The 23,932-nt window shown below is 41.7% G+C and overlaps 1 protein-coding gene across 2 annotated transcripts in view; it reads right to left on the bottom strand.

The window, feature by feature from the left end:
- Positions 1-17,581, bottom strand: part of LOC307269847 (uncharacterized protein) — a 37,169-nt gene extending 19,588 nt beyond the window's left edge. For both annotated transcript variants that reach the window (XM_080052929.1, XM_080052928.1), the window contains exons 1-3: positions 17,314-17,581; positions 9,773-10,288; positions 5,546-5,784 (exon numbers count right to left, since the gene is read on the bottom strand). In XM_080052929.1, the coding sequence (XP_079909055.1) occupies positions 5,546-5,784; positions 9,773-10,288; positions 17,314-17,506 (948 nt within the window). In that variant the 5' untranslated portion in view covers positions 17,507-17,581. The remainder of the gene's footprint in view (positions 1-5,545; positions 5,785-9,772; positions 10,289-17,313) is intronic.
- Between the last annotated feature and the right edge of the window lie 6,351 nt (positions 17,582-23,932).

A 23,932-nucleotide genomic window follows, 5' to 3' on the forward strand; every position in this document is an offset into this window, starting at 1 on the left:
TAACGGGGAGAATATCCCCGGTTATTATTTTAGCCACAAACCACAGTTCATCTGCGCGGCGGCTCACTCGCTGGCGAGATCACACGGTGAAACGCTGCTGTGATCGGACGAACGCATTGTGTGTTTCTAAGGTGATTTAACGTCATAGTCTCAGACGAGCGTTTAACTTATGCTGCATATTTTGCACTGCATTGTTTTTTATCAATAGTTTGAAAAAATGGTCCCACACCGGACTCTTATGTGAAGCTGACACTTCATGGAGAAGTGACACTCCTGCAGCGCGCTCACGACCAGACGTGAACTCACCAACCCACATACACGGTGAAATATCCCATTAAAAAAACGGCATAACCCCCTGATTTTCGTATTTCTATTCTATTTTTAAAGTCAACTTGAGCGCAAGTGGAAAACCGGTCATTCGGTCGACACATTCACATCCCTAATGCATATAGAGAAAGTAAAAAACAGCCTACCACACCACAAAGAATGATCAGACCTTCATCTCTTATTTTTTTTTTATGTTTGAACATGACTTCTGCAGGTGAACTATTCATTAAACTGCCCAAATTCAAGAATAAAAACAATCAAAAATCATAAAATCAAACTACTGGACTTTAAAATACTGGCCGACTCTTTCAACATACTTTCAGTTGTAGGCTTCTAATTCAATATGTTTGCCTGGTTTTATATTATGTGTATGAGCAATATCAACATTTCATATAATTAACTAAAATAAAAATAACCAAATCTAAAGGGAATATCTATACTGTTACAGTATAGATATTCCCTTTAGATCTGGTTATCTTTCTTTATTTTTCTAATACAGGTATTATAATTATTGACACTAAATTATGAAGAAAAAAAAAGTGTGTGCAGGGCCAGTGAAAATATACAAGGGGCCAGTAAAACTCAGATCCACTGGCCCGGCGGGCCAGTAGGAAAAAAAAGTTATGTTGAACCCTGACCATTGCTGTAGTACGCTAACTGCTAGATGCACCGGCAAAAGGGGGGGGGGGGGAGCACGACTTCCCTTCGCAAGGTAACCAATCACAACGGAGTTGGGTTTGCAGTAAGGGGGGGAGGGGGCGGAGATGGCAGAAGCAAAGTGTTTACAGGGCCTGCTGGATCGCCAAAATAAGAGAAAGAGCTTCCTGAAAATCTTCATAGTTTTTTGTGATGTGATTTGTGTCAGGTTGCTCTATAGCAGTTTTTAACACGAAAGTAAGACCAGAAAAGTAGTATAATAGGATCTCTTTAAAGATGTTAAACACACTTTACCTAGTAGTTTACTGCCTTTATAAAGACATAAATGTAATGTCCACAACTTATACTTTAAGGGCCGGGGTCCGCCTAACGCCTTTTTCGCGCACAAGCGTCATTGATTCCCAATGAGAGGCGAGCGTCTCGGAAAAAAGCTGCAGTGCCCAGCGTCCTTTTCCCGAGCGTTTCACCCTTTTTGTGCTGCCGCTTCAAGCATTTAGAGTTGAAAAAGGCTCAACTTTTCAGAAAAGAGTCGGGGATGTCATCTGCGTTTTTATCAACGGGCCAATCAGAGAGTAGATCATCGGGACTCCTTGGCAACCCAGAAGACGGAAGAGAAACTTATTTTGCCTAAACAGTGAAACCAGTGTTGCCTGACAGTGCCAGTGGACAAGATGACAAACAGCTTTTTCCTCCGCTGCTCACAGCGTTTTCTCTCTCGCCCCGAAAAAACCGCAAAGTGGACACAGGCCCTAACTGAAAGATTATATATGAAGAACAAACTGAGCGAGCTGGGCAAGAATACAGCTCCAAATGATTCAGAATACAATTACTTTCTTCAAACTCGATCAAATTCCTGAGATTCCCAAAATGAAAGATTATATTCTAGACCTGACATGAAGAACTGAGGCCGAGTAGGTGCACAGTGTTTTCCGTTAGCGCCGGCCGCCGGCCGTGAAAGCATTTCCAGCCGGCTACTCTTGCACCTCTACTCCACAAGAAAAACAAACATTACTCTTTCTCTTTCCATTTGCCTCTGTCGCATAAATGTTAAACTGAATTCTCATCTTATACTGTTCAATAAAGTCAGTTTAACTGAGGGAGTAAAGATCTAAGAAGACCCCCACCCTCGCGTCTCTGAATAATCTGCCTGGTCCACGCTGTGGTGTGAGTGTGAGTGTGTGTGTGTCAGCGGTGCACAAACACAAGCATGCACTCACGGTGCATCACTCACGGTGGACGAGCGTTTCGGTGAAATACGCTAAAAACGTGAGGACCAGAGTTGACATGAAATACGCTCGTTGTAACTGCAAGTAAGTGAAATAAAACATAAGTTGTAAGCCCAATATTGTCAAATCAGTAGGTTACACCTGTTCAACCTGATTTAAACGTGAACACGCAATATTTTAATCTCTTATGTCGGCCCAGAGAAGAACAGCACGCTAGCTCAGCAGTTAACTAGCTAAATAAATCAAGCTGTCTGTCTTTGCCATGAATCATAAAATAATGCATACTTGTATAGCGCTGCTAACTGAGACTAGTGTTAGCAGCCCCTCCTCCCCATAGCAGGATACAGACAGAGGAGAGGAGGAATACTGAACCATGTTTTTCATTCTTTTAAACTTTCCTCAGTATTCTGATGACAGAAATAGACTATGATTTAATCTATTGAGACATTGAGTGTATTTAAAAACATTTAGAATAAATTACTTTACATTTATAAGATAGAAAGATCACAACTTTGTGGATGTTTATTTTCATAATATTCTATTTTATATTAATATTTTTATGGAAAATCCATGTCTTTCTTCAATAGCTTCTTATTCATCCGACCCAGTGTTGCCAAATTATTCCAAAAATGAGTAGGCCTACTACACAGGAAACAGTTGTTCACACAAAATTCCTCAGATTTAAATTCTTAATTTTCCTTTAAAAGTGCACCAGGTTCATAGCCGAACGACCACGGCAAAAGTTTAATTTATCAGTTAATTAAGTCTAGGGCTCCAGACAACATTTTAGGGGCGCAAGCAGAACATTTAGGGGGACACATTAAATGGAGCTGGAACGCATCGATTCACATTTTTCCCAATTTGAACTATATGAGGCCTACTGATATTGTATTTCCAGCATGTTTTGGACCACACTGACAGATGATACAGTTCATTGTGTTTTTGATTTGGCATCACCATGTGAAATCCTTCAGACATTCCTTTAGTAAAAGGCCATTTTCACCACAACCTCTTCTACATCTGAGCCCTCTTATTGTTCCTCCTCTATCTCTGCTGACTCCTCTGTAAGGAAAATTGTTATTGGCCCAAAAGTAACTAGTAGTAGCTAGATGACATAATCAGCTAATTTGCATAAGATGCTATTCTGAAAGAGGCAAAATGAACAGAAAATGCTGACCAGGTAGTTTAAAAATTAACTAGGCCTATTTACGTATTTACAAATTCACTTTACAAACTTTCTTTGTTGCCATATAACAACAATATTAGCTTTGTTATAGATATGCAGTGGCCTATTGAATGTGGACCTATAAAACAATGTACATGTTTAAAAACGTGCACAGAGCAGCAGACACGGTGCTGTCTGTCTGCTGGCTGCTGCAGGTGGCGGGGGAAGCTATCAGACTGGCCGTGTGAGTGCTGTCAGCGATGATGAGGGGTATACAGCCGTTGCTACTCTGCTCAGGTGACCAGATTTTTTTTTTAAAGTTGCAAGATGTGTCTCTCTGGACTTCAACAGCCTTAGCGCTACGGCGGAAAGTCGGCAAATAAAGCGGAAAAACTCGGCAGTTGGCAACACGTTAAAGACTTAAAGGCCTACTTCACCGGTTTGAATATGAAGGTGAATTGAATTCTGAGATCCTATGTAGTATAAATGTGCAAAAAAAATTAAAATCGGTTCATCCTAGCCTGAGAAAAGGCAGAAAGAGTGTTTTTTTTAACCCTATATTTCTCCTTCTCGTGACATCACAGAAAGAGAAATATAGGGTTAAAAAAAAACGTACTTGTAAATATTACTGTGATGTCACAGTAAAAGACATCACAGTAATATTTACAAAGTAATTTTTTTTTTTAACCCTATATTTCTCTTTCTGTGATGTCACGAGAAGGCCTTCTCGTGACATCACAGATGTCACGAGAAGGCCTTTTCTCAGGCTAGGATGAACCGATTTCAATTTTTTTCGCACATTTATACTACATAGGATCTCAGAATTCAATACACCTTCATATTCAAACCGGTGAAGTAGGCCTTTAACGACAGCTGGACACTGCGATGAAAGTAGGTCACGTGATCCGCGCAGTTGATTGTGTAACTGTTAAGGCCAGGACACACCGGCCCGACAATCACCGTCGTAGAGTTTCGAGGGGGAGGGGACACGAATCTGTTTGGTGTGTGCCGTGAAATCGGTCGTCGTAGATGTCGTCGGGCTTCTTTTGAGCCGAATTGAACATGTTCAATCGGCGACGGGCAGTCTTTCAGTTGGAGCAATTTGATTTGTGGAGGGCTAGCCAATCAGTGAAGCCCGGAAGTGAGGCGGGTAGCACAAACAGCTAACAACAGTTAGCCATTGTTATAATGTGTTTGCTTGTTTCGTTCAGCGAGTACTCACATGAATCAACCCTTGTTGACTGCTCGACACCATGCTCGACACTCTCTGCTAAAAATGGTGCTCTTTATGGTCCATAAATATAAATACGTATTTCTATCTATGTTTATGGTCTAGAGAGCCGTCCCATCATTTCCGGCTTCCGTATTTTTTCGGGCCACAATACAGATTAGCGCCGCCTGCTGTAATGGAGACATTACGTCCCACGCAAGCACAGAGCGTACGGAGAGTCAGCAGTCGGTTTAGTGTGTTCTTTGCACTTTTTCGGCCGCGACGGGAAGACTGGAGCTCCCTGAATCGGCAGTCTCCATTTTCGGGTAGTCGGACTGGTGTGTCCTGGCCTTTAACTCGCGGACTGTCCCTTCTCTTCTCTCTCCCTCGCTGTTTAAAAACGTGCACAGAGCAGACACGGTGCTGTCCAGTGTTTCCCCCAGCGCTTTATAGCTAAGACGGCCGCCTTAGCAACGCCAGCCTCCCGCCTTGACTACCAACCGACCCCCCAAAAAAAACTGCTGTCTGTCTGCTGGCTGCTGCAGGTGGCGGGGGAAGCTATCAGACTGGCCATGTGAGTGAGTGCTGTCAGCGATGAGGGGTATACAGCCGTTGCTACTCTGCTCTGGTGGGCGCGTTTTTTTTTTAAGTTGCAAGATGTGTCTCTCTGGACTTCAACAGCCATAGCGCTACGGCGGAAAGTCGGCAAATAAAGCGGAAAAACTCTGCAGTTGGCAACATGTTAAAGACTTAACGACAGCTGGACACTGCGATGAAAGTAGGTCACGTGATCCGCGCAGTTGATTGTGTAACTGTTAACTCGCGGACTGTCCCTTCTCTTTTTGGCGAGTTTTCCGCTCAGCCCAGATGAGCAGCAACATGTAAGAGCAGTTAAGTGGGGACAGCACAGACACTTATTGTATTACTGTATTTATGCATTATTACACATTTTCTACGTACCCCAGAGTCATCAGCAGGTGTCTGTGGTGGTGAGGAGACATCTGGTGGTAGTATGGAGGCAGCAGGCTGGGAGGAGGACGCAGCAGGCTGGGAGGAGGCAGAGGAATGTGGCTCATGGTGGAGACCTGCTAGAGTGGAACCAGCTTCTTCCTCCATCATGTCCTCTGTCTCCTCAGTGTCAGGGTCCATCATCAGGGCTCCAGTCTGACTCAGGAGGGAGTCCACAGCAAGCAGCTCTCCTGTCAAAGAAACAACAAACACACACATTAATAGCTGTGTTCAAAGCATATGTGTAGCAGAGTTAAAAATGCACTTTCATTTACGCTGGGAACACACCGCACTGGCCCCCTGCGGCGTTTGGCCGCGTGAACGCAGGAGGCTCGCCGTTTGGTCATATTGGGCCATATTAACCACATCGAAGGCAGCGGTTGGCCGCGTGAACGCAAGAGGCTCGCCGCTTGATCATATTGGGCCATATATTCCTGACGCCGACGCCGAGATCAGACCCGTCACACTTACGGTGCAACAACAACAACATGGTCCAGCTGTGCCAAAAAATACAGATGTAGGTTCACTGTGTAACCAGCAGCAGTCATGACACAAATATCATTAAAACAGCATGAAGACGCACCCCGATCGCAAATACACACACATTACAAATTAACAGCAATTCAGCAACATACTAAACACAATAACAACAGCAGTGTGTGCTCAGCTGCAAAAATAAAGGCAGACATCAGCCTACCTGAAAGTGAAACATGTGCCGGGTCTGGCGGAGGACAACACCGGTGCTTCGCTGTACTATATTGGAATTCCACACGGACACTGCCGTCAAGTTTGGGTTCATATTATCCTCAGGAACAGCACACAGCTGGGTGAGTTTCACTATGCTAACCGGCGCTACCTTGGCTAAGGTACAACCAACAGCTAAACAGATGCAAAATACACATATTTGCAGAATGTATTGGAAGCCAAATGTCCTCACTCCACACGCCCACCTCGTCTTGCAGACCACCGGGCAATCTAAACACTGATTGGCTATCGCGGCGACGCCAAAAAGATAAATAATTTCATCTTCTGCGTTCGCCGCATATGTTGGCCGCGCCGCAAATGGTAGCTCCTTCGATTCACGCACTTCGATGAGGCGCGGCCACGCGCCGCGCAAGCGTCCGCCGCCGGTTCTTGGGTGGACGCGCGGCCATGCGCTAGTACATTGACTTTGTATGTAATCTGGCCGCGCGGCCAGTGCGTTGTGTTCGCAGCTTTAAACTTTGTATTCGTACCTCCCGTTTCCGCTCAATCTGTAGTATTGCATTGCTGTGTGTAAAGACCCTTCCTCGTTAATGTATTGTTTTCTTTAGGGAATTGGGCCATTTATGTTGCATCTTTAGGTGCATATTACTATATATTAATACCGCTATATTACCCAGCTGTTTTGTTTTGACTGTAAAAATAAGTTTTGTAGACTGTACACTAAATCTTTTCCTACATTCCATCAGCTGCTGTTTCCATATGTTCAGTTTGGTTATTATGAAGCTGAGAGCACTGAAGGCCAACACACTGGCCCTCATTTATCAATCTTGCGTAGACCAGAAAAATGGGTGTACGTACATTTCCACGCAAATCTCGGCATTTATCAATATGGACGTGAGCGTAGGGTACGCTCAAATCCCACGCCAGCTCTCAGCTCGTGTACGCAAATTTGAAAACAGCTTGGACTCGCAGTGCAGGCTGTGCCGGGTAGCCGATGACTTTGTTGGACAATTATTAGAATATAATACAAATGCAGTGCAAATAAGACCGAAATAAAGATATTAATCACTTAAAAATGTGCAGCTTATGTATGGCCCTATGAAATCCGTTTTATTTTTTTCCAAATTCTGTTTTATTTTTTCACAAATTCCGTTTTTTCCGTTTTAATCTCATGACTTCCGTTTTTTTACAATTAACACTCATTTCGTCATCAGAACGAGTGTCTAATTATTGCGAACAAATAATATTCTAACAATTTAATCAGATATAAGGCTAAATTTAAAATACATCACAACATTGCACTGTTTTTTGTGCTTAAAAAAAACGAAAAAACAAATTTGTTGGGTATAGGCTATGACAGAAAATAAAGCCATTCATTTTGTGCTTCAAGTGAAACATTTAACATTATTTTTACATAAATAATAAAGTCCTTATAAACTTTTCAGGAAGTTGGACTAGAGTGAATATTGGACAGGCTTTATAGGTCCATGGCTTTTACCTGTGGGACAGCGCTTCACCTAACAGCTGGCTGCAACACCAACCTACAGTCTATTGTGCGACAGAGAGCTAGTTATCATTAGCATCAGCGTTAGCCGACATCACGGCAACAGCTGAATAATGTAACACATTACACAAGTTACACTACATGAAAACAACGGGCTGTAGATGCTAGAGTTATAATTGCGTGTAGGAAACATTGTTGAGACTGGAATTTCGTACCACAGCGGCCGTTCCATAATTCAACACTCCCTTTAGCAATGGCTGAATATAAGACCTCCCTGTGCTGTGTATCTGCGGGAGCGAGTGGCATTAATAACTTAAAAACAGTAAACGTTTAACATGATTACGTTCTTTTAAATGCTTTAATCATATGCCGAATTTATAAACAGACCATATTATTAACAATAAATTAAGTTATGTACATGTCAGAGTTACGTACATGGATACATTCATAAGTAAACATTGAATAGACAGATTTGTGAAGGGGGTTTGGCGCTGTGTGTTACATTAGCGATCCTGCAGCCAGGCTCTACTTTTCACGGCAGTAGTTTGGTCTTTAGATGTCACCAAACCAAAATTCCTCCCTAGTTCTGCTTTAATTTCAACCGTGTTGTTTCCCTTTGCCTTGGAAATTGAATTTCACCAAAATAATGGCGAATTCCGTGACATTCCGTGTTAAACAGTAGATTCCGTTTTTATTGCCCAATTCCGTAATTCCGTCCGTGTTTTCGTTATCGCGGAAATCATAGGGCCCTACTTATGGTGTGCAACTGAGTAGGAGAGCTGATTCAATAGTGCGCACACCGGCCACTTAGGAGGGCTGCATGGGACTGCGTAAGGGCAGTTGTCTCCGTCTTGGAGCAGCTGGGGGGACACTGAGGCACGGGGGCTGCATTCATTCAAAATGTTAGCCTAAGTATTAAATATGTAGTAGGCCTACACTGCTCTTTATGATACAAAAAAATACACGGCACAACATTCAGCTTAACATTTTATTTATTTGACGCACTTTGTAGATGTTAGTTCCTCTTTTAATGTGTCATTGATGCTAAAGCGAGGGATTTATTTCCACCGTTAACCGGCACGTTGTTCCGATCTGCTGGTGGAGCAGGACGGTGGGCGCTCTAACAGCTGATCGCTGCCGGGTCGGCTTGTGCAGCTGGCGGCCGGGCTGACCACTCGTGCTGTCATACAGTAAAACGCAAAATGTGCAATTTTTAGTTTTTAGAACCATTTTGAGTAGTGCTATCTAAAAGGGCCAATACATTCTAATCATTCAAATCTCTGCAGACTATTTATTTTATGGAGACCATTATCGGACAGTTGGTGCGTCTTTTTCTCCACTTATATTATGCCCGCAGCCCCGCACCCACAGTTGGTTGCATTTCAGAACAGCAACACGCTTTTTTTAGTGGCGATTTTGAGTCAACACCAACGCTGTTGACCGCAGCAGTTATTTCCTTCCTAACTGCTGCCTTCTGTCGTTCTTTGATGCTGCTTGTAGGCTAATGCTCCGAAATGAAACTCTTTTTTTTTCTACTTTCGCTGTTATTCTGTCAATTTCTACTTCAGGGAAGTGCCGTATTGCGCATATCCATGTCGTAAAACCTCTGGGCGAGGCCTCTAAACTGAGAAAATATAGGGGCGTGATACGCTCGTTTTCATCCGCCGCATTTATCAATAATGGCCTGGCGTACGCTGAGATTGGCGAGATACGACTGTTTGATAAATCCCACGCGATACCTGGCGTAGGGAGGTATTTGCGCCAGAATCTGCACCAGTTTCCACGCAAAATTGATAAATGAGGGCCACTGTGTCTTGTGAGTTGATCTTACCAAGTTAATCTTTGCTCACAAACATCGCAGCTTTTGAGTTTTTTTTCCAGTGCGGATGACTGTGTTCTGTCAAATGTCCCTTTCATATTTAACCGTTTCTCACACTCAGAGCAGCTGTGTACTTTCTCTCCAGTATTACCTTTTATATCACTCTTTAAACCCAACTGAAGCTCTCTGGTCTCCTCAGACTCATCACCCCTGTCTTTAGACTTAGAGGAGTCTTCAGGCTGGTCTTCAGTCTCAGGTTGTGAATGTGGATCTGGATGGGAGTTCCTGGATGGTTCTGGTCCTCCACTGTCCTCTCCATCAGCTGCTGTTTCCATCTGTTCAGTGAGTCTTTGATGAAGCTGTGAGGACCAAGGACCAACAACCTCAAGTGTTTTGTTGCGCTGACATCCAGAAATCCAGTGGTATTTCAAGGGCTTTTCTCCACCGTCTTCAGTCTCTTCACAATCTTCACTCTTCACAGTTACAGGAGTGAAGGGGAACTTGATGATATCTTGAAGCTGCTCTCCCTCCTGACTGCTCCACACTTCCTCCTGTTCCTCTTTAATGTGTGGGGGCTCTGGTGGTGGCTCCTCCTGGTCCAGACTGGGGCTCCACTCCTGCTGCTCAGGGGGAACCTCTTCTTTAACCACCACCATCTGCTGGACGTCTGCAGGGAAAGGTCAAACACAAGGAAATCCACATGAGTTTATGTTGAAGACAAACTTAACAAGGAGACTCTGATGCAAGAAACAGCAGCTAAAAATCCAAAGTGTCGTCATCTGTCTGCTGGTAAATGAAAAGATTCATATTTCCATAACATTAGCTGTAGACAAGACGTGCGAGATTAGAGGTGGGCCATAGTTGACTTTTAAAGGCTTATATAATGACGGTAGTTTGGAGAAGGACAAAAGCAGATAGAGGAAAATGAATAGATAGGGAGCTAGGGTTGGTGGGTGGATGGTAGGGGTGGGAAAAAAAATCGATTTTCCGATTAATATCGATTCTCTCTCGAACGATTCTGAATCGATTCAGAAAAGTTCATAATCGATTTTTTTTTTTTTTTAATATATATTTTTTTGTTGTAAATACTAATACTTCCTGCGCCATTGCGCATGCACACCACACATGTGCGAGTTGTTTCCAAAGTGGCTTCTGCAGTATATTTTCTTGGGCCTTTACTCAGAAAGCCGCGTTGGTAGTTAGTTGATGGAAGAAGACACAGTTGAATGCAGATGAGGAGGTCTCAGGAAACTTCTCTTTATTAAACAACAAAACTCATCCTGCAGTCAAAACGAAGCCAATAAGAATTTAAAGTGTTTGTAGCCAAATCTATGAAGAAGTTCCTTTGCTATAGAGACCCCACTTTTTCCAGAATTGTGGCCGGTTTTAACCGCCACTCTAAGTGAGCTGATTGGTTCTTTAGGACAGTACGCCCTGCTCCTCCTAACACCTAATTGGTGTACCCTAACTAACTCCACCCTAATAACCCCAACAAGAGCACTGTGAATACCACTCCTGAATCACTTCAAATGTCAACCATCCTCAACTCTTTGCATTTCCTCCTCAACATGCACCTTTCTCCTGGATATAGCTATTGACAGCTTCTTCTAGTTTCTATTTTTATTATGTCATAAAGGGTTTAGGCAAACTAGCCTATCCCCCCCTTTTTTTTTTTTTTTATCTTTTCTTACTTCTAAAGCAAATACAACATACAATCTGACATGTGGGCACCCGATCGAAATACCCACAGTCAGCCATCAACAATCATCATATATCAGCCTATTTCCTCCTGAAAAAAATAGATCTGATCACTCAGCAATAATGCATTTAGTGCATTCCTACCCATCTTTGGAAATTGTAATATGGGCATCAGCACCAGCCACAAGCTATATCACGTCAACAGCTACAATACACACGTATTGAATATATTTAATAATGTATATTTAACCATCAGACAAACAAGACAGCGCTTAGAACATACAGCAGACAAATAAGATGTAGGCCTACACATTACACACTCTGTGACACCCTGTTAAAAACCGAATTGTCCCTCTCTACCGCCACTTGTTCATATCCCTTTGACACCCTGTTAAAAACCGAATTGTCTCTCTCTACCGCCACTTGTTCATATCCCTTTGTGACACCCTGTTAAAAATCAAATTGTCCCTTTCTACCGCCACTTGTTCCTTCCCCGAAGGCCCCCAAAGTAAATGCCACATTTCCCTGGAACCCTATGACACCTAATTATTTCCGTTTTATTCTTAAGTCACAACCGCCCCATGAACCCTATGACAACCACATTATATCCCCAAATGTTCCGCTAAGTCACCACCGCCCCATGAACCCTATGGCACCCTTGTTATATCCCCATATGTACCGCTAAGTCACCACCGACAAATCCCAATATAACGTAAAGCATCCCTCTCCTTTTTTTTTTTTTTTTTTAATTTCTTTTTTTTTAAACCGAAACAATGTAGGATAAAACTTCTATGAGACAAATGGTTTATATGAAAAGCAGATAAACATGTCATGTTGGTGTAGTTGAAGTCAGGAACTTGTGCAAGGTAACAGGCCTATTCTGGGAAAATAGCCAGAAACAGTCAAACTGTTCCGGGCAGAAGGCCACGTCAGTGATAAGAAATAGACAGCTGCAGGATATCAAACTGCTTTTAGCTTAAGCGAGTGTCTCACTGATTTGGGGGCTTTTCGCACCCCCGCACGGCTCTGAGAGGACGTCCCCTCAGCCTGACTGCATGCTACCCATCCTGCTAGGCTAAATGTGAGTAACCGTTTGTTTGAACAATGATTCAATAAAATGACCATCCAAGACCAACACTGTATATGAGAATTATTCAACCCACGACAACAACACATAAATTTAGACAGCATCTTGTTTCATCAACTAAAACCAGCAACAGCCGTCCCCGCATTTTAATAGTACTTTACAGCATTACAACCACACGCAGGGAGACCAGGGCCCAAGTCTCAACCCCATAGAGCCAAAATGCTCACCTTGCCAGCCGTTGGGGAGAAAGTTGAGTTCTGGTCCACTGCGTGGGCCCAATGAACCATCCAGAAGCCCTCTGTTCGTCGACGCCATTTTGCAGTATATTTTCTTGGGCCTTTACTCAGAAAGCCGCGTTGGTAGTTAGTTGATGGAAGAAGACACAGTTGAATGCAGATGAGGAGGTCTCAGGAAACTTCTCTTTATTAAACAACAAAACTCATCCTGCAGTCAAAACGAAGCCAATAAGAATTTAAAGTGTTTGTAGCCAAATCTATGAAGAAGTTCCTTTGCTATAGAGACCCCACTTTTTCCAGAATTGTGGCCGGTTTTAACCGCCACTCTAAGTGAGCTGATTGGTTCTTTAGGACAGTACGCCCTGCTCCTCCTAACACCTAATTGGTGTACCCTAACTAACTCCACCCTAATAAGTCAGGGGACATCTGGTTTGCCCTCTGGCCCCCAGAGGACATCCTGAGTCTAATCATTACCTGGAGGCAATATGTCACGTTGGCCAAGAAGTCTGATTCAGCAACTTTTAAGACAATGCTGATGATGATGATGATCGCCAGGGTCAATAAACTACTGTTAACTCTTAGCCAGACTGTCTTTGATTAACTCACACGACAGTCACCTTTGTGTGAAATTTGAATGATCTACAGGTCAGCCTTGAGGGTTTCCTCCTCAAGCAGCTGACATCCCTGACTTTGCCCCCTGCCAGATGAGGTTGACTGTCTTTGTCTCCTCTGTAGCAGTAGACCTTAATATAAAATGTATAGTAACATAATACACTACAGTAATCTTAGAATGTGTCATAACAAAATACACTACACTTCAAAAGGGCTGAGAGCAGCAAACCCATGACCTGCTCCGGCTTTATCTCTGTTTACGTTTTTGTATGAGAGCTGAATTCCAAGCCATACTTTTTGTACAATGTGTTGAAATGACATAGAAAATAATAGATAATAGAATAGGAATCCTAAAGAAACATGATTTACGAGATTAGAAATAAAATAAAACTGAATCGGTTTAGTTTTTACATACTTCCATATTGTGTTGAAATGCAAGCTGCATTGATTATTGCACTGTTCATAGAAAGTCATATTTGTGACAAGAAAAGCTTTTCTCTTAATACAATATTAGAGAAGGCAATTCATCTGTTGATTGTCTTTAATGATCATTACAAACGTAGGAAGTGATAAGCAAACTCTGAGTAGCAAACTCAGATGTGCATATAAATATATTTTTGAAATTCACACATGGGTATGTACATAAAAAATGTTTTGCATTGAGATGCATTGAAAATCGATTTTGAATCGAATCGTTGACCTCTGAATCGGAATCGAATCGAATCGTGAGGTGCCAAGAGATTGTAGTGTTCCTTTAATGTTGGTGTGATATGGTTATAATAAACGTATTAATTTATGTTGATATAATCTAATACTCAAATGAATTGATCAGATTTCAAATTGTATTTGTTTGATCTGAAATCTAACAAATACAATTCTAAATTTTGGAAGTTTATTAGACTACAAGTATGCATTAAGATCTACATAGTTATGTTATTCAATGTACATTTATAATGATATAGCCTAATAGCATTGTTTGTATTTTCATTTACATTAGAACATAATACTCATACCCTACATTAGTCATTTCTTTGCTTTAGTTTTTTTGATAACACATCTCGTCTTAACTGCAATGCATTGTGATTAAATAAATGATGAAGACGATGAAGTCCGGAGAAGTCTACCCCCTCAGTGGACTCAGTGGAAGTCTGCAGTGAACTAGATTAACGCTTGTATTGGACACAAACTCTGAGGACTCGCAGACTTTCCCGGGGACACACCCGCAAAAGCTGTGTAATTCTAGGCTGTGGATTCAGCCTAGATGTGATTTCCTGTATTCTAGTGCCCTTTAACATGTAGTTGGATTATTGTCTGGCTAAAGCAAAGCTTGCATGCAATGCATTGCAATGTATGTGAAGTGAATTTCGGTTGTCATAAAGTCACTGAGTTACAGTAAGTGAAGAGGACAACTGCAGTCAGTCAGTGAGTGTATTCATCACAGGAGATGCTTATGACACACACCATTGGGTTATATGGAAAAGGTGGGTGGTCCTCTCTAGCCCCTTTTACACAGCCAGTGAAAGCCGGGAATATGCCGGAATTTCGGCACTGCGCCCTGCTGTATAAATGCAACCGTTGCGGAACGAGGGAAGAAAGGTGCGAGAGATTGTTCCGGGAATTTTACTACCTCGGGGGGGTAGTAAGATTCCCGACACAATCAGTTCCGCCTCTCTGTTTAAATGCGGCCAGCTTGTTGATGCGGAACAGGGGGGCGTAGTAAAATCATATGCAGGGCAAGTTGATTGGCCAGTCACTGGCCCGCCCGGGCCAGTGACTGGCCAATCCCAGTTTGTGTATTTTTTGTTGACAACATCATGATTCGCTAAAGTACACGCGAGAGACGCTATAATTACCGGCTTTTTCAAACTGGCGGATTTTAAAAATGTCTTCTTATAAGGAACCGAAAAGAAAGCGTTAATTTTTACCGTCCTGGAAGACTGCTTTTCCTTGGCTTGCAAATGGCGACCACGGCATGTTTTGCCAAGTTTGCAGACAATTCCCTGCGAAAATATATTTTATATTAAATATAAAATATATTTTTTAATGAAAGGCCAGTGGACAACCGATGCGTGGGCGTTTTGACAGGCGGAGCAACAAGCGGGTGCACTCTCGCTCCGTTGGCAGAGCTGCCTACCGTCCGCCTGCGAGTCGACAAATCAATCGACTTGCTTTGCCCCCCTTCTTTCTTCCCACAGCAGAGGTTGAGGTGCAGAAAATGATAACTGCGCTTTTCCTTTATCTGCCGCCGTAATGTTACAGTATTTGCATCCAAGCCCCAATGGTAATACAAATGAGAGGCATTATTTAAACGCTGTGAATGCGTCTCCGGTGATTGTGTCGGTTGTAGACAGAAACGAACGGAGGGACTCCGCTCACTGTACAGTTCCTATAGTCGCGCAGTTTGGCACTGTGTTTTCAGGCTCAAGACATTCAATCAGATCGCGGAAATCTTTCCCATTGAAATCGCTAACGGGGAGAATATCCCCGGTTATTATTTTAGCCACAAACCACAGTTCATCTGCGCGGTGGCTCACTCGCTGGCGAGATCACACGGTGAAGCGCTGCTGTGATCGGACGAAGGCATTGTGTGTTTCTAAGGTGATTTAACGTCATAGTCTTAGACGAGCGTTTAACTTATGCTGCATATTTTGCACTGCATTGTTTTTTATCAATAGTTTGAAAAAATGGTCCCACACCGGCGGACTCTTCTGTGAAGCTGACACTTCATGGATAAGTGACACTCCTGCAGCGCGCTCACGACCAGACGTGAACTCACATACACGGTGAAATCTCCCATAAAAAAAACGGCATAACCCACTGATTTTCGGATTTCTATTCTATTTTTAAAGTCAACTTGAGCGCAAGTGGAAAACCGTCATTCGGTCGACACATTCACATCCCTAATGCATATAGAGAAAGTAATAAAAACATAAAAACAGCCTACCACACCACAAAGAATGATCAGACCTTCATCTCTTATTTTTTTTATGTTTGAACATGACTTCTGCAGGTGAACTATTCATTAAACTGCCCAAATTCAAGAATAAAAACAACCATCAAACTACTGGACTTTAAAATACTGGCCGACTCTTTCAACATACTTTCAGTTGTAGGCTTCTAATTCAATATGTTTGCCTGGTTTTATATTATGTGTATGAGCAATATCAACATTTCATATAATTAACTAAAAGAAAAATAACCAAATCTAAAGGGAATATCTATACTGTTACAGTATAGATATTCCCTTTAGATCTGGTTATCTTTCTTTATTTTTCTAATACAGGTATTATAATTATTGACACTAAATTATGAAGAAAAGAAAAGTGTGTGCAGGGCCAGTGAAAATATACAAGGGGCCAGTAAAACTCGGATCCACTGGCCCGGCGGGCCAGTAGGAAAAAAAAGTTATGTTGAACCCTGTAACCTACAATGGAAGTCTGTTATTCGGGGGGGGGGGGCCTGCTAAGTGTCTGCATACCCCCCAGAAAGCTTGGAAAGACAGCTTCTCGCTTTAGTGGCCCTGACTCATGGAACAACTTACAGCAACAAATTAAAATAAATACCTTCATATCCTTTAACAAATTTAAACATATTATCTTAAATCTGCCAAACTCTACCTGTAACTGTTTTAATGGGGCTATGTTGTACTTTCACTCATTTCATTTTAATTGCAGCCATTCTACATCAGTCTAAATTGTTTTGTCTCTTTATCAGTTGTTGTGTATTTGGATTGTTTGTGTATGTATTGTTGTTTTTGCTTTGCATTTGATTGACTTGACGCCATTGCAAATGAGGGTCATCCCTCAATCTATCTCAAGTACATATTACAGTTCAAAAAAGTATCCAATAATATCAAATCAAATCTAGTAGCTAAAACGACGATGGCCCTTTTTCCATTTACCAATAGACTACAGGAGGGCTACATGTTTAGCATTAGTTAGCATAGATTAGCATCAGTTAGCATAGTTTAGCATCAATTAGCCTTTTCACTTCACGCTCACTGTGGCTCATATGTGTTAGCCAGTTATTTCCCTGATTAACTTGTAATGTTGAACATACCTGCTAAGTATAACCGGACTTCAGACTTCCAAACAGCGTCCAGTAGCTTTTGTTGTTGCTCGTTCTCCTTCTTTAAACGACAACGTTCCTCCTCGTGCTCTGCTATGGTTCTTTCAAACAGCCCAAATATCTCTTCAGCGGCCGCATTCAGTCGCTGCTTCACCAACGCTCTCACCATATCCGCTTTAGACATGTTTCCCCACAGTCACGACGACTCTGTCTCCACAAACTCCGTCACAAACTCTTTATCAGTATCAAATCTCCTCTCTCAACAAAACAACTGACGTAGGCGGAAGCGGCTGCATCTAGACCATGGACATATAGGCTGTGTCTTGATTCAGGGGTTGCGGTCTTGGAACCGGCCTCGTAGGCTGCATTTGAAGACCGATTGCGTCATAGCGGCGCGCAAAGGCTGTCCCATTTGCAAGGCTCCTTGCAAGGCTCCTCATATGCGGTCGTGAAATGCAGCCTTCGTTTCACGGTTTTGAAGCAGTTTTGAAGGCTGCATCAGATGTATCCTTCGTGGCCCAACATATCCCAAGATTCATTGCGTTTTTTTCAGAGATTGCATAAAATAAAATAAAAAATAACAAAACAGCAACGTGTTGCTCCATCTTCTTAACTTTTATCTTCCTTTCTTTTTTTCTTGTACTTTTTTTTCTTTTCGTCTGGTAGACAACTTATTTTTCTTTTTTCCTCCGTTGACAGGGCTGTCTCCGTTGGCAGCAATCAGGGTTGCTAGGCAGCACAGGAGCGGCGAGTCGTCACGCAAGGTAACGGCTTGTTACGTAAACCGGAAATGCTCGTAAACGGAGACCTGCGGAGACCGTCTCGTTTAACAAGGCTCGTTGGCCTTAAAACCGGCCTTAAAATCGGCCTTCATAGGCTATAGCCTTCATAGACCGCGAGACTGCGTCCTACCAAGTGCGTGGTCTCTGAATCAAGACACAGCCATAGGCTGTGTCTTGATTGGTTTGTACATACATATATACAAACCAATATTCACTGGAGAAGGTAAAAGCTTCAAATTGTTTGGGCGTTTGGTTTGAAGAGCGGATGACTTGGGCTGTGCATGTCAGTAAAATGTTGTGGAAGTTTGAAAAAGTTGTGAATGTTATCAGAAGTCTAGCTGGGTGTGAGTGGGGGTCTGACTGGGAGACAATGCTTCTAATTACCCAGGCCATGATTAGGTCTTCTTTTGAATATGGGTGTTGTGTGTATGGCTCTGCATCTAAATCTGTTCTGGCAAGGCTAGATGTGCTGCAGCCCAGGGCTTTGAGGCTTTGCTGTGGGGCCTTTAGAACGTCCCCAGTCCCTGCCCTGCTTATTGAAATGGGAGAAATGCCCTTATGGTTAAGGTGCATTAAATCAGGGCTTCAGTACTGGGTAAAACTAAAGGGGTGTCATCAAACTTTTCCAGCAAGAAGCCTGTTACAAGAGGCTGACGGACACAATAAGTATAATTTGTTTTAGTAAATATAAATCAGTGGGCTGGGAGGCTGGTATAACAGGCAAGTGTAGCAGAACATACAAGCTGTCTATCTATGCCATGTTGGGTGCTGCCCGAGCTGAGTATTGATCTTGGTTTTCTACAGGAAAATGATAAGAAGCTTGTAACTCCAAAAATAGCAGAACATCTAAATTCAATTAGTGACAAAACTTTGAATTATTTTTACAGATGATCTAGAGATCCAGTTAGTGGGAGAGCTGGGTTTGGGATGTATGTGGAGCAGCCTGTTTTCACATCTGAGTTAATGACAATCCTATGGGCTCTATGGTGGATTGAGGAAACCAGACCTAGAGAGGTTATCATCTGTTCTGATTCTGCAGCTGCTCTGGAAGCCTTAAGAGGCAAGGCAAGGCAAGGCAAGGCAAGTTTATTTATATAGCACAATTCAGACACAAGGCCACTCAAAGTGCTTTACAGGGGCAAGATTAGAATACATGAAACACATTATAAAACATTTAAAAGTGAATAAAAGAAGCAAATAAAATAAAAATTGCAGGTTAAAATGGAAACAAAAAAGTCTTCAGACTCGATTTAAAAGAACTGAGAGTTGCAGCAGACCTCAAGTTCTCTGGGAGTTTGTTCCAGATTCTTGGTGCATAATAACTAAAAGCTGCTTCTCCTTGTCTAGTCCTAACTCTAGGGACTGTAAGTAGACCTGTCCCAGACGACCTAAGGGCTCTGGACGGTTCATAACTTATCAGCAGATCAGTAATGTATTTTGGCCCTAAACCATTTAGTGCTTTATAAACCAACATCAATATTTTGAAATCAATTCTTTGAGTGACTGGAAGCCAGTGTAAAGACCTCAGAACTGGGGTAATGTGATCCACTTTTTTGGTCCTAGTGAGGACTCGAGCAGCAGCGTTCTGAATTAGCTGAAGCTGCCTGATAGATTTTTTTGGAAGGCCTGCAAATACACTATTACAGTAGTCAAGTCTACTAAAGATAAATGCATGGACAAGTTTTTCTAAATCTTGCTGTGACATAAGCCTTTAATTCTTGATATGTTTTTTAGGTGGTAGTAGGCTGATTTATTAATTGATTTAATGTGTTTCCTGAAATTCAAGTCGGAGTCTACGATAACACCAAGATTTCTGGCTTGGGGTGTGGTTTCTAACATAACGGATGTAAGCTGTGCGCTGACTTTTAATTGTTCATCTTTGGCACCAAAGACAATTACTTCAGTTTTGTCGTTGTTCAATTGAAGGAAATGTTGGCACATCCAATCATTGATTTGTTCAATGCACTTACTCAGTGCCTGTATCGGACTGTAGTCTCCTGGTGATATGGTTATGTAAATTTGTGTGTCGTCTGCATAATTATGGTAGCATAATTTGTTCTTATTCATAATCTGAGCTAGTGGGAGCATGTAGATGTTAAACAGAAGAGGCCCAAGAATGGAACCTTGGGGGACTCCGCATTCAATATTTGTTCGCTCGGATGTGAAATTGCCTATTGACACATAGTAGTCTGTTAACAGAATTTAATTTGCTTTATTGTATAATATTTTAATGCTCAATACATGCTTTCTGCCTATTGAACTTTGTCCCAGTAAACCTGACAACTCCAAAGGGTTTTTGCTACACTTTAGGACAAACTTGTTGTTTAGCCTTGAAGAAGAAACTGCCTAATAAGATTTTGGCACATACAGAGGTATGACGCATTCATGTGCACAGTAGTTGAGGAGAAAAGACTCCCTAAATTTCCCATATCCTGTTATCTGCCTAATTAAAAATGTTTCTGCTTTCGCCAGCAAAACAAGGGCTGGACACACCAAACTTAGTGTGTGTTTGCGCACACACCACCTTCTCTTGCATATAATCCCATGTACACTGTTCATTTCTTGGTATTCAATCATGTAAGCCCACTTGTGATACATGTTGTTTGACCCTTGCATTTGCTGTTTGCAAGTAAACACCTGCTTTCAAGAAGGCCTGACTCAGTTTCAATTATTCAAACACTTGGGTAGTTTGATGAAATAATTCTAGTAACAAATGGTCCTTCGAGTTGCCGGATCCAACATCCTCTTCTCTGGACAAGAAGAGCCTGCACGTGAAGACGGGGGAGTCTGCGACTCTCCACAGAAGACCTCCAGCCCGTTGCTACAGGGAGAGGCCGTCAGCAGACTCGACTTGGACAGAGGGGGGGTGACGGAATCCAGAGCCAAAACTGAGCGAGTCGAGGCTTTCTTGAAATCAGGTGAATATAAACAGCTGATTTTGTTTTGTCCAGGAATTAGGAATTCCTTTGTTTTATGTATTAGATAGATAAACTAGTTTATGAAGCAGTATTTCTCATGGTTTTACCGTAAGGGAGAATAACTGATCGTAGTGTTTGGGAAAATGCACTAAAGAGAAAAATATTTCAACCTGTAGTGTTTGAGGAAATACACTCACAACAAATAAAGTCTCAAAGATGGCCATTAGTGTGGGATTCGGCGCATTCCCTTTTATTCAGATGTTGATGTCTGAAAAAACCAAGTCTAGCAGTTATCTTTTGTTTCATGACACTAGGAAGTTAGAATAAAACTGAGAGTTTAACTTATGAAAACAATTGGTTGCGGTTGAAAAAACTACTGTTAGACATCATACGAGTGTTTATGAAGTTTCACTGTTTAGGAAGGACAAAAAGCTGTGATTAGTGTTAAAGGGGGGTCACTAAGAAAAAAAAACTTTTCACATGATGTTTGCTAAGTGTTTAGTAAGTAAGTAAGTATATAAGTAAAGCTTATTCATTTAGTCTTACTACTAACAGTTTAGGAAGCATCAAATAGAGGGTTCTAGTTTTAAATTGGTGAATTTTGTTAATCAATTGGAGGGAATAGGGGTGTTCACCCTGTTTAAATTGATTACTGGGTAATGTAATGTTAGATTTTACATTTTAAAAATTAAATTACTTGTAAAAGAGTGAACAGTAAAGAGAAAGGTGGTGGCCAAAGAAATGAATAAGAGAATGTTGTTGAAAGTGTAAGAGGAAAAAGATTGTTTGGAACTGATTGTTTATGGATGTTATTGTTTAAAGAAAGAAAAAGTATGTAGGGGAAGGGAGATAGAAGGTTTTAGTAAGTGTGCATACAATTGTTATGCTGTTATGATGGGTTATAAAATGCTCGTCTCCTAAAGATGACCAGAGTTCTGACTAAATTGCTAAACGCTTTAAAGTTTAGAGCTGAATATCTCGCCAATCCAAGCCCCATAGTGAACCTTAAAGATTAAAGGTGCAGTCAATCATTTGAAGTCCCAGCATAAACTTACAAAAAGCGTTCTTTTGTGTTCTTTTATATGAAAATGTTCACTGAAAAGAATTATTCAATGCTTTTGATTTGAACTACAAGTTAAAAGGGATTTGTGTGCTGAACAATGTGATCATAATGTGTTATGTGATAGATGAAATGCATGTTTGAAAAGAGAGAAGGAGAGAGCACATGTAAAAATGTGTGTGGGAGACGCAGTCTCTGTGAGGTGAAAAATGGGAGTATCTGAAGGAAAATGTGTGTGTGTGATTCAGTCCCATTCAGAAAAGGGAGGGCCTGCCTGCCTGTGTGTGCTTGAATGCTGCCCAAACACAGACAACCATGTGGAAGAACGAAATCAAACCTATCCTATATGTTGTTATGCATCATTGTGACATCTAGAGCAAGCAAAATGGATAGGATGATATTTTAGAAACAACCCTGGCAGAATGATGAGCATTTCTTTTGAGAACATGTTACTGCTCAAATTCATTCTGTTTCAGGTGCAAGGAGAAGACGAAGCTGACCATGCTTCAATAAGGACAATTGGACACTGAGGAACAATCTGAATAGGTTATGGTAATGCCTAACCATTCCCCCAGTGACTGTGATATGAAGGACACTTTGCGTCAAAATGCCACAAAAGGGACTTGTTGACCATCAAGACGACCTAGGTTCCTGTTCCCTGGCTTCTGCAAAAGACTGTCCTCTCTGAAACTGTACATAGACGATGTTGCACCAGTACACACACTTGCAATTTCACAACTGTGATGTTGATGTACTTGATATTATTCTGCTTGACTGAAATATATTTACTCATATGCTTTACCCTTTTGCTTTGAAGTGTTACCTGAATGTAGCATTATATATTATACAAAAGGGTGGAATGTTAACAGAATTTAATTTGCTTTATTGTATAATATTTTAATGCTCAATACATGCTTTCTGCCTATTGAACTTTGTCCCAGTAAACCTGACAACTCCAAAGGGTTTTTGCTACACTTTAGGACAAACTTGTTGTTTAGCCTTGAAGAAGAAACTGCCTAATAAGATTTTGGCACATACAGAGGTATGACGCATTCATGTGCACAGTAGTTGAGGAGAAAAGACTCCCTAAATTTCCCATATCCTGTTATCTGCCTAATTAAAAATGTTTCTGCTTTCGCCAGCAAAACAAGGGCTGGACACACCAAACTTAGTGTGTGTTTGCGCACACACCACCTTCTCTTGCATATAATCCCATGTACACTGTTCATTTCTTGGTATTCAATCATGTAAGCCCACTTGTGATACATGTTGTTTGACCCTTGCATTTGCTGTTTGCAAGTAAACACCTGCTTTCAAGAAGGCCTGACTCAGTTTCAATTATTCAAACACTTGGGTAGTTTGATGAAATAATTCTATTAACATAGTCTCTATCCTTTAAGTAGGATTCAAACCAGCTCAGTACAGTTCCAGAAAGTCCAACCCAGTTTGCTAGTCGATCTAGTAATATGCTGTGGTCAACTGTGTCAAAAGCGGCACTGAGATCCAGTAAAACTAAGACAGAACTTTTGCCACTGTCTGTGTTTAAATGGATGTCATTGAGGACCCTAACCAGAGCAGTCTCAGTGCTGTGGTGTTGTCGGAATCCTGACTGGAAAACATCAAAGCAGTTGTTCTTTGCTAAGTAGTTATTTAGCTGTTGATAAACAGCTTTTTCAATGATTTTACTTAAAAATGGTAGGTTAGATATGGGCCTATAGTTTTTCATGAGTGATGTATCTAGATTGTTCTTTTTTAGGAGTGGCTTGATGACTGCTGTTTTCATGGCCTGTGGGAATACACCTGTCTGAAGGGACATGTTGACAATGTGTAGAATATCTGAGGCCATACAG

The sequence above is a fragment of the Ammodytes marinus genome (assembly GCF_949987685.1).
Source record: "Ammodytes marinus genome assembly, chromosome: 24".
In the NCBI taxonomy this organism is placed as follows: Eukaryota; Metazoa; Chordata; class Actinopteri; order Uranoscopiformes; family Ammodytidae; genus Ammodytes; species Ammodytes marinus.